The sequence below is a fragment of the Colossoma macropomum genome, unplaced genomic scaffold, assembly GCF_904425465.1.
Source record: "Colossoma macropomum unplaced genomic scaffold, Colossoma_macropomum, whole genome shotgun sequence".
Lineage (NCBI taxonomy): Eukaryota > Metazoa > Chordata > Actinopteri > Characiformes > Serrasalmidae > Colossoma > Colossoma macropomum.
The window spans coordinates 23732686-23744722 of record NW_023494803.1 but is presented as its reverse complement, the minus strand read 5'-3'; the positions used below and the strand labels follow the sequence as shown (position 1 = coordinate 23744722).

Sequence of the window (12037 nt, the reverse complement as noted above, 5' to 3'; positions counted from 1 at the left end):
TACAGATCCTTGGGGTTCACCACTGAGAATGTCATGCCTATCAGAGCCATGGAAAGTGTATTATCTTTCAGAATTGTCTTTTAGTATGTTGCAAATGAGTTCAGTCCAAACCATTTGTCAGGTATATTTAGGATTATACTATGAGCTATGAACCAAAAGCAGCGCTTAGATCCAGTGAAACAAGGACTGAAACATTGTTTTCATCACCATTTACTCTTCAACTTCAACATATAATCATAAAGTGCCATAAAGGTTCAGTAGAGTCTTTATGAAATCAGATTTTGTCATATATAGTACTGTTGTTTGCACAGTCATTAAGCTGTTTATGAACTACCTTTTTACTTTACTTTGGGTGATGGGTGGGGCGGTTTCAGAGTTTTTGGGTCAGTTCAGGTCAAGTTCAGAAATAATTTTGCTGGGCTTGGGCTGGATTTGGACTCTAAATGCCATGCTGTGTGTCGGGTTAATTCTTGGTCTGTATTCGGTTTGGACCAAGATTTTAGGCTAAGCATTTAGCTCAATGATGGGTGGGGGTGGTGGGAGGGAAAGGAGAATTATTGGTGAATATTATTTTTCCTTGCCTGCTTGCCTGCAGGAAGAAGTAATCACATCTCATGACATTTTCTAAATGGTCAGTATGATGACTTGTGACCAAGAACATGAAATAACAAGGTCAGTTTTGATTTTATGTTCACTTTAAGCAAAGCTGGTCGATCTAGACTAGGTTTTTTGAATAGTTACCTGACTACAGTGGTTTTTAAAGCATGTGGAAAAGTTGTGCTGAGTATCTTTGTAAAGGAATGAAGGACAAATATTGTAGGGTTCATCTAAAATATAAAATATGGCTCTCATTTACTTTATAAAAAGTGTCCAGAGTGTTTTGAGGGCAGTCGTCTTCAGGACTGTTTCAACGACGGTGTGGTTTTGTAAAGCTGTTTGGTCCCTACAGGCCTGCAGTGCTGCAGCCTCTTCACCTTGTGCTCTGGCTGAACTCCAGCAAGCAGCAAGAATCTGGCAGCACCTCCTCCAGGGTTTACTAAGAGAAGAGTTTGGGCCGCATTAATATCCCGCCTGCTTCACTCAGAGCTGCGTTAGTGTGATAGAGTGTCGATGCTGTGTGCGTTCTCTCCTCCTACTGACATTTGCGCTGGGTCACATCAACGCCGAATGCTTTGGTTTTACCTCTCTTTTATTGCCTGTGCTCTGTTTCCCTCATTCCTCATTCCTCCTCGTTTTGGAAAAGTGTAAAGGTCAAACGTGGTCAGCTGTGCCTTCAGCATCAAATGTGTGTTCACAAAGTGGTGCACTTTGACCACAGTGGACAATATGCTGTTTAATGTGTTGGTATCTGGCAAACTGGGCCCTTTTGCTAGCTTAAGAGAGAGTAGGACTGGCCTCAGCTCCTGCTAGTCTGTTCACCAACTGGTGCTGTAACAGGAGCACAAATAACTAATGCAGGAAAGTAGCTGAGAAAGACAGTGGTCTGAAAAATGTGTTTAATCTTTCCATGCATGATACCAAACAGACACCAAACAGACCCCTATGTCTTACACAAATGATCTAAAAACTGACATGATAACGTAAATCCATCAAAACATTTCATTTGCTATAACAGAATATACTGTTGCTATCATAAGAAAACGCTGTCTTGAAAATGCTAACTGTATAGAAGGAAAAGAAAGTTCTAAACATAACGTCTGTTATGTTGCCTATTAAATACCTGTTAATTTCCTGCTGTGCAGTGCTGTGCAAACCTCACCTGCATGCCACAGACCCTCCAGATGATACTGCTGCTGCACAGACTCAAACTATTTAATCGTAGCCATTCCTTCACCTGCTTTTCCCTTTTTCTGTGTTTTAATATTTCACACTAATGGTAAAACCTTATTCTCTATTCATATTGCTCTTGTGTTATTGTTTTGCTGTCCGGTGTTGACCAGAAGAGGATGGGTTTTTCCCTTCTTGGTTCCTCTTAAAGTTTCTTCCTGTTTATCTTAGGGAGTTTTTCCCTGCCGCTGTCGCCACTGGCTTGCACATGGCAGCTTGGACGCTAGATTTTTCTGTAAAGCTGGTTTGTGACAACACCTGTTGTAAAAAGTACAGTATAAACAGAATTTGACTTGACTTAAATACGACTTAAACAGTTTTGTAAGTTTTTTTGCTGTTTATTCTCATTGCAATATGAGTTGACAGCATAAATCCAATCACATTGCATGCTTGCTGTGCAAGAATAACAAGGAGCAGTGTACTCCCATGAGCCAGGTTCGAACCCTGGTTTTCCATGTGTAGAGCTAGTAACTTAACCACTCTGCTGTAAAGTCAGTTTCAAAGCACACACAGCTCAGTAACAAATTTAGCTTTAATTACTAGCCTGTAAAAATACTTCAAACTCAATGATTATTCTTAGACCCAGAGCTGTGTGTAAAATGTGGGAAGCAGTAATGGCTACTGTCACAACAAACCTGCATCACCATAAGGTACTAGCAGTTGTGACATTAGCACTTAGTATTTCATTAGTTTTATTTTATTTTACCATTTTACAGCAGTGAATGGTTCTTTTTTTGAAGTTGAAGTTAGCTAGATTAATGTTCACATTGTATATAAAAGGAGGCTGAACTAGGTGCACATGCAGTCAGAGACACACTGTTTTAATCATAATTCATCAACAATATCATCATTGCAGTATCTATGGTGTCAAAAAGAGAAAAAAATTAAAAAGGTGATGGTGATGTTGACAATTTACTGTCACATTTTGGTAATATCTGCTAATTCGATGATTTGTTTGATATCTGATATTTGTCAAATAAAATGGTGAGAAATAAGATCACAGTTTAAATTTAAAACCTTATATATAATGGAACTCTGCACTCTTTGTCCACCACAGCCACAATCATTTCTAATATGTTCTCTTCCGCTCTTTCTCTGCTCTTTCTGTCTGTGTCTCTCTCTGTCTCTGTCCTTAGAGGAGAGACCGGACTGTTCCAAGGCCAGATGTGAGGTTCAGTTTTCACCGCGCTGCCCGGAGGACTCAGTGCTGATTGAGGGTTACGCCCCGCCGGGCGAGTGTTGTCCCCTGCCCAGCCGCTGTGTGTGCAGCCCCGCGGGGTGTTTGAGGAAAGTGTGCCAGCCAGGCTACCTCAACATCCTGGTGTCCAAAAGCTCAGGCAAACCTGGAGAGTGCTGTGACCTGTACGAGTGCAAACCAGGTAAGGATGAATTCATGAACAATGCACACTGCCTGTAAAGTTTTGAGTACATTTCCAAAACCTGCAAATGCAAATAAGCATGTTTTTTGTCAGAATAAAATAGCATTTACCATTAATGGCTGACACAGAAAGGTGGCTACGTCTGCCCTTTAATCAACGCTTCTTATAGCAATAAAAATAGGGAAACAGGAATCCTTATAGGATTAATACTTACAGAAATATAGTCGCATATCAATCTCAGGTATCACACAGGAAGCACCAGTTCTACATGCATTTTATTATGGCCAGCATGGATATGCAATTCCTTTGGTGGGAGATTTAGTTAAAGTCTCTGAATGTATCACTGGCAAGATGTTTGGTTTCAAAGGATTGATGCGGTGTATTTTAAGAGAAAAACAATATCAATATCACCTTAGGAATCATGCCACTCCTTTATACCACCTTTATGCCAAAAGATTTGCAGTAAGTGCTTTTAAAGGTAGTTTGGAAAAGAAAAATCTTTATTTAGACAAAACCTGCTTTTCATACCATGGAAGACAGTTTGATTAACACAAAACTGAGAGTTGCAAAATATGAAAAAAGTATATATATACTTTTTTTTATAGAAGTACGCTAAGAAGTACCATTTTTGAGGGGTAGTCTACAGTCTAGAAGTGTTAAGTGCTCTACACTCTTATGCATGAGCAAATGATTATTAGAGCGGTCGATTACATTTGACCAGCGATGTTTGCTTCTGTTAGCGAGCAAAAGAACATGCATTTGCTAAAGCCACCTAGGCAAACTGCAGATGTGTGTGTGTGTGTCTGTATATATATATATATACATGGCCACATAAACCGCCTGTTTTCTTGTCAAGACCTGGCGGCTGTAGTAAACAGAATGACGGGCAGACAGATGCTGGTTGCAGATGCTGATTTTTGCCGTTTTGTTTCCAGTTTTTGACACTTAACCTCACTGAGCTGCTCTGAGTGTGAAATCAAAGTCACATCATATGCTTGAGGGTTTAGCGTGTGTTTGATGGAGTGTTCTTGGTGATTGTTGTGTGTGTGTGTGTGCGTGTGTGTGTGTGTGTGTGTGTGTGTATGCGTGTGTGTGCACATGGCAGTTTTCAGCGTGGACTGCAGCACAGTGGAGTGTCCTCCTGTCCAGCCGGTGCAGTGTCCAGCCGACAGCTATGAGACGCAGGTCAGACTGACAGCAGACGGTTGCTGCACCCTGCCCACAAGGTAAGTGCACCCATTACACCACGTTCCAAATTATTATGCACGTGACATTTTTGTTTGTTTTTCCTAACCAGTCAAAATGTTTAAAGATTTTTTTGTCCTCAGTTATATCAGAATGTGGATGTTATTACAAGTGGAAGTACTGAAACTGGCAATGGCTTTAATGATATTTTGCAAAGAAAACAAAATACGTTGTTCCAAATTATATGTAGAATGCAGTTTTTGAAAACATTCAATGGGTCATTATGACAAAAATCTATTTCTATTTATCTTTTTTCAAAAATAAATCAAAAATTCTATTTACAGATCCAGTTACATATTGATAATAGGATTGAGGTCAGGGAATGATGGTGGTCAAACCATGATTTTTTTTCGCCTTTCATACCCATAGCAGCCAAAGAGTCAGTGGTGTTTTTTGCAGCGTGGGACTCTTCTTTTTATACCATGACAGAAAACAGTTGGTTAGGAAATTGCAGAGGTCATTTTAACATCCTCAGGGACCCCAAAAGGATCTACCCTCTCACTTCCCAATATTCCAACAGTCTTGTTGGAACAGGGTGGCCATTCACTAACCATCCACAACTCCATCCATGTGGACCATCTAGTGTAGCACAGAATTCATCAGTGAATAAAACTGCTTGAAAATTAGTCTTCATGTATTTCCGAGCCCACTGTAAATGTTTCTTTTTGTGAGCTTTGCTTAGGGGTATCCAAAATACAGCTTTATGCACAGCTATCAGCCTAGGGGCTGCAGTTCTTGAGACTCCAGAAACACCAGCAGCTTCAAATACCTGTTTGCTGCTCAGTAGTGGCCCTTTTATACAATTAATTTGCCTGACAGAAACTTTCCTTAATAAGCCTTTATCTGACTGTATTCACCTGTGCTCTGAATTTCTCACATCTTTTCACAGCTCAATGATATCTCTTCAGTTTTCATGAAATATCAGTCGTTTTCATTCCTTTTGCAAGACATTGCACTATTTCACGCTTTCCATCTTCTCCCCAGATTGCATGAGAACTGTGACTTGCTTAATAATGTGGAACATTCTCTTTTATCTTTAATCAGGATAACCTGACAAACTAGTTAACAAACCTGTCTGAGGTTGATACCATATATCTGATATGGTATGATCAGATATGAGAAATAAAACAAAGACTTTATTAAAAAAACTAAAACCTAAAATCATTATACTGAAATCCTACTAATATATTACTTGCATAATAATTTGGAACACAGGTGATGAAAGAAATAATTATAATTATCAAAATGCAACATTTTCAACTTTGACTGTACATGATGGGGTATTTTGTGCTGCATTGTTCCTTTAGAAAGTTTCCAGAAGTAAACTTGTAGTCCAGAAGTAAATATCAGATGTAATACAGAGCAAAAAGAAGTGTTTTGTTTTTTTAGGCTTTAAAATACTATTCAGACTTTCAGCACTGAGGATTAGGAATTACATAGTTACCAATATTGCAGAACGTAAAAATTACCTGTATCACCCAAACCTTTCCCCACCTCTCTCCTTCATCACAGCCATAAACACAGCTCACATAGCATTCATCTCCATGGTGTTTCTGTGCAGGTCTATTTCCAAAGCACTGCAGTGTTTCACTGTCTGCTTTAATGCTTTTATTTAATCAGGTTTTATAGTGTTTAGTAGAATGAAATTCCGAATTGGGTCCAATACTGAATGTAGCAGCTCTATCGACTGGGGTATTTTTCTATTACTGTGCAAGAAATGAATGACATCAGCATTATTTTATATAACAAAAGTGACATCTCTCTTTTATTCCATCTCATTTCTCTCTTTTTCTGTCCTCTTCTCACTTTCTCTCTCTCTCCCATTCTCTCTCTTTCTCTCCTCTCTCTCTGGACCCCCTGTCTTTCTCTCTCTCTCTCTCTCTCTCTCTCTCTCTCATTTTCCCTCTTCAGGTGCGAGTGTTTGCCCGGCGCCTGCACCTTCCCTCAGTGTTCGGCTGGAACGTCCCCCCACTTGGTCTCCCGTGGCAATGGAACACCGGGGAGGTGCTGTGATGTGTTTGAGTGTGTCAACGGTGAGTCTTATGTTTGCTCAGAGAGTGTGTGTGTGTGTGTGTGTGTGTCTGTGTGCGTGTGTGCAAATGAGAGGCACACAGGTGAAGTGTCTTGTCACAGGACGCAAGACTGAGAGCAGTAGCCGTTTACACAGTTTACACCGTCATTGAGAGGAGACAGAGTGACCTGATCATGTGAACACGTAACGCTGACCTGTGGGTGCTTTAAAGCAGTGCAGTCACAGCAGCTCATTTAAACAGCTTAGAAAGGATTACTGGCAACTTTTAAACATGACATTTTGTTTCCAGGAAACAAAGAGCTGCTCGTTTGCATCTAAGTGATTACCTTTTTGCCCTTTAGCAAAAGAAAATGTTGTTGCTGCTGCATTCTAGACAGTGTTTTGTGTAAATAGCCACACCTGACTGAGCAAACCTATACGGTCAGACATCCTGTAGTTTTGATTCTAGTTCCGTAGTGAAAATCAAGTATCATGTCGTAGCTGAAGGCCACCAATGCCAGCAGGAATGATCATTTAAATGATTAACGCCATTAATTATTTTAACACTGCTAACACATTTTCCTAGTTTGACCCATAGTTGATCCATAGTAGACCTAGCCTTCAAATACAGCTTTTAAATGGCAAGACCCGTTGATTTTCAGCTTCACTGCTGTGAAATTGTTTATGTTGAGCCTGTGTATCATTTACAAGCAGAACACAACATTCATGCCAGCAATATCAGTGATTTGGCTGACTACATTGGACAGTGCTTGTATGAGAACTATGGGTAAACCAACAAACAACAAAACTACAAAAGCAGCAGCAAAGTGGAAACTACAGTTCCTCTCGAAACAAGATGTGAAGTGCATTTACATTTACAGCATTTGGCGAAGCTCTTACCCAGAGCGACTTACAGTTAGATCGTTTTATACAGGTAGGCGAAGGTGGAGCCCAAGGACTCTTGTTGGTATAGCACAGGGTGCTTGACACAGCAGGGAATCAAGCACCAGGGCAGAGGTGCTGCACACTATGCTATACCAACCAAAGCAGCAGTATGAGAGCGAGAGGCTACAGTCACAGAGTTTGAAACAGTGAATGTATATATGATATATATGGTATTAACACTTACTGGATTGGAAGGTGCAGTCACTGTTGCTCTCATTGTACGTTGATTTTCATGTTCAAGTGTATTTGAACCCCACCATGAATATAACATATGGAATTATTGAAATTAATAAATACATTCTGATTAAGCTGTTTTGTTCTTTTAGTTAAACTGGAAAAAGTCTTTCTATATTATTATATATTATCTATATATTATATATATATATATATCGCAGCCTTCTGGGATATCATCAAAAAGGCCCATATTGCGACAACAACTAACAGCAGTACACTGTGCAGCTCTAATATGGGCGGTTATATGATTCACTGGAGAAAAGCAACCTGTGTGTTCATGTAACAGGGTACAGCAGTTCCTCTGTAGTGCTACATTTAGTCTGTTTGGATGTTCCTGGAAATGCAGTACAGGAGCCCATTACTCCGGCTATGCTGTTTCTAAACTTAGGTGATTGCTAGAATCGACATCACATCCAGTGGTGTGTAAAGGCAGTGAGAAGATGAAGGTATTTTTGTGTGTTTGTGTGTGTGTTGTTGGTGTGTGTGTGTGTGTTGTTGGTGTGTGTGTGTGTTTGCTGGGGTGTGTTGGTGGTGATAAGGGTCTGCTGAGCAGATTGTTAGCAGTGTGTGAGAGGACAGGTAACTCACAGAGAGACAGACACTCAGTAAAGCATTCAGAGGATGATCTCACACACACACAATCTCTCCCTCTCACTATTAAAGCCTGGACAGCCTCAGTGATGAAGAGAGAGAAATGGAGACAGACAGACACATGAGAGAGAGAGAAAGAGACGGAGGACCACAGAAAGGTGTCTAAGATGAGAATAAGACAGTGGGAAACAAGCTGGTGAGGCCAGAAGTATGGCTGAAAGACTTGTCATATATACATCGAAAGTGCAGTTTGAAAGAGTGAAATTTTCAAATCGTGAGAGCTGCAATTTTTATTATAGCTTACTTTATCAGCAGTTTGTCCAAATTTTTATGTGGGTGGGAAATTTCAGCCTAATAACACAGAGCTTGTGAACTGCCTGTAGATAAATTAGCCCACTCAGAAGCACCCAAGGACCCATGTGCTGTGTACAATACACAGGACCACAACTAACTGGCAGTCTGACACACTACATTCAGCGCCCAAGTCTCAAGCCATAAAAAGTGGATATGCTGGTCTCTTTGGCCAAAAGAAAACAGGCATAATTTATACAAAATAATCACAATTTAAATTGCAGTCATAATATTGGCCAGTAATTCACAATTAGATATTTTACTCAAATCATTCAGCGCTAGTTCTAAGGTAAAGTGGCATCCAGGGTGGTCTGTTTTTTTATTTTTAAACAAATATTATCGGAAACTATGGGTCATGAGTCTGACGTAGACTTTTTCTTTGGACCTTTCACAAGAACACAAGAAAAAACTGGAGAAGATACTGGAGAATGAGGCCCAATGTCTGTTTACTGTAAAGCTAAACTGTATGATGCATAAGCCTACACAAAGTTAGTATTCACTGGAACAGCAGGTGGTTTTGTTTATTTATAGCAAGAAAATCTTTAACATTTTTGGGGTAAGAAATCCCCCTGTTAAATACTGCCCAGCTGCAGACCGCAAATACATTTATAACTACATACGTTCTAATCCCAGTGGTCTCACTTTATATTTTCACTTTTTTCACTTTTAACTTAAGATTTTAATCTGTTGATACTGATGACAAGACATAAACATTTATAAAATTTAGAAATTGGAACTACATTTTTCTAAGATTAGCATTGTGGAGATATAGGACATTTATTTGTAGAGGGTTACAAATGCTGTAAAATGGATAAAATAATGATATTTTAGAACAGTAGCAGAACTTTTTTTGTGTACAGTAAATACATCCTCAAAAATTGGTTTTGAAATCTGAACGTCTTTCCAGTTTCCTGTTTTTGTAATCAGTCATCTGCCAATACTGATATGATTCTGATATTAATGCGCATCCCCAGTCAAACTTATGAGATAAGTGAACAAACACTAAAATGAGTTCAGGTATGTGTATAATATACATGTCCATGTCAAACTGCCTAGTGTTGTGAGTACGGAGCCATTTATATGTTAATACAGGAAGTGATGTCATATGAAGGCCACCAGGAAAAAGTGTTTCATAAAAAAACTAAAGAAGACTGGAGTGGCATATGGGAAAAAGGGAAAAAAACAACCCAGAACACAAAAATGATTCCACTTCCCCTGCAGGTGTTTATTTCTTTCCTGTTTATCCTACAGTCAAGCCTGAGGCACATGCTGCCATGAGAGAGAGAGAGAGAATAAGAGAGAGGGCACGTAATAAGAGTCTTCTGTACTTGATGCTTGGCAGATAAGAGAAGGACGGAGCAGCCACTCCCTTCAGCACACAAAGATATGCACATGAACACAAACACACGCAAAGCAACAAGAACAAACATCTGTGTGAGATGGTGAGCCAGGTTGTGTGTCATCTCTGCGGCGTGCTGTGAAACCGCCCCGCGTCTGGCGGCTGATTAGAGAACAAAGAGGCAGAGGCTGGAGATCAGCGCAGGGAGCATCAAAGCCCCCGCAACAGAAATACACCCTGATTGAACATCTGGCCACTGGTGGCTACATCCAGTGCCGAGCCTGTGTTAATATTCCACAGCCGGAGGGGGGAGGCAGAGAGAGAGAGAGAGAGAGAGCGAGTGAGAGAGATTGATAGAGAAGATGAACTCATCTCCATGGGTGTAAACCAAAACGCAGATCAATAAACCACAGCTGTCCCACTTCCATCATCACCATCACAGGAATCCTCGCTACCCAACTCAAGATTTTGTCACAACACCATCAGATTAATGTAAAAGGATAAAATCCTGCTGTGGCACAGCTATTTATGATGCTGAGCTACAGTACATTATGCACACATTTGACAAAAGTGTGCAGTTTTCTCCTTAGTTAATAAAGCAAGACATCTTTATTTTGGCTGATGTCGCTAAAAAGTAATGGAAGCTAATGACCACCGTTTAGCTTTGTGCAAACTACGTGCCTAAATTGTTACACCCTTGCTTTAAAGCTTGTGAAATAGTTAAATAATCTTAACTAGAATTGCTTATGTGGGTTTTGACTCTGTATTACACACATAATCTATAAAAATGGATGAAGTGATCCCAAAACATATTTGGACACAATTTTAATGAAGTTCTTCATTTTACTTAATAATAAAATTAGATTTATAGAAGCACTTTTAGCACAACATTGGACTCTTTGTGGAGAGAGCTTGGAAAAGAATTCCAGCCAATTCCAGCTGTACAGAACAGAGGTGGAAAGAATAGTAGGTGATATACCAGTTCATTTAGTTTTGTCCTAACATTTATGCCACTTTGCCACACTTAAGCACACTAAGGGTAGCCCGTTTAGCTGGATTACAAAGTTAGTTGCATTTCAAGTGAAAATAGAATCAGTCGCATTTCAAGAAAAAATAAAAATGAAACCAGCCAGTCACACCCCACTGCGTAGTCAATTGCAGTCTGAGATAGTCCAATTTATTAGCACAGGACATCAGAGAGATATATGAAAGGAACAGTCAGTTCACCTTTAGCCTAGCATGGACACCAGACCGCTTGCTTCTGTCTCTGCCTCACTCGGTCAGCTGCATCAGGTGATGTCAGTGTACTGGACACATGAGACAAATAATATGAGAGGTTCAGACATGAAACAACACTAAGTACATTTTTGCCAAGGCCGGAGACGCCACTACAAGCTTAGGGTCAGAGAGTGATTTCCAATTTCCAAAAAGGAAATTAAAATATTGAAATGGTCTTTTTAGGATAGATACCATTTGGTTTGAAATTTTTGTTTTATTTTGTTTGTTTGTTTTGTTCAGGCGTGGCACAAATGTCCAGATACTTTTTGGGGCCATGATATGTGTCTGTACTTTTTTATTGGGAACAAACCAAAGAAACAAAGTTTGGACACCAGACATGCGTTGGCTGATTTAAATAAGGAGAAAATCGTGTTAATTAGATTTATTTGCTGAATTATTTCTTTAATCCTGTAAACGGCCTGACACGAGCACAGCTCTGATAAAACATCTGCACCTGTTAGATACAACCCACATGAGTCTTTGCACAGCGAAAGAGCAATCTGCTCTCGATCAATCTCACCCCTCCAGTCAACCGTACACTCACCTGACGCTGATAAGATCTACTCAGTGCAGCCGGCGTTCAGGAGGACTGCTGCTCCTGCCGTGGTGCAATTAAGCAAGTCAGTATTTGTCTGATTAGGCCAGTGCAGTGATTGTGTTGGGGGTGAGGGGTTGGTGAGGCCTCTGTTGTCTGCTCGCGGTTTGCTCTGTAGAGGCGAACAGGCTCTAAACTCCTCTCACACGCTCATACAAGCTGGCTGGATCAACTGTGCCATCTCCAAGCAAACCGCTAGCTAGATCATTCCGTCATCAGCAGATGTTTGCAGGAGACAGAGT

At 40.2% G+C, this 12037-nt stretch overlaps 1 protein-coding gene across 1 annotated transcript in view; it reads left to right on the top strand.

Moving 5' to 3' along the window:
* Positions 1 to 12037, top strand: part of crim1 (cysteine rich transmembrane BMP regulator 1 (chordin-like)) — a 111554-nt gene that overhangs the window by 54031 nt on the left and 45486 nt on the right. The window contains exons 3-5 of the mRNA XM_036592948.1: positions 2964 to 3206; positions 4312 to 4432; positions 6363 to 6484. Coding sequence (XP_036448841.1) covers positions 2964 to 3206; positions 4312 to 4432; positions 6363 to 6484 — 486 coding nt within the window. The remainder of the gene's footprint in view (positions 1 to 2963; positions 3207 to 4311; positions 4433 to 6362; positions 6485 to 12037) is intronic.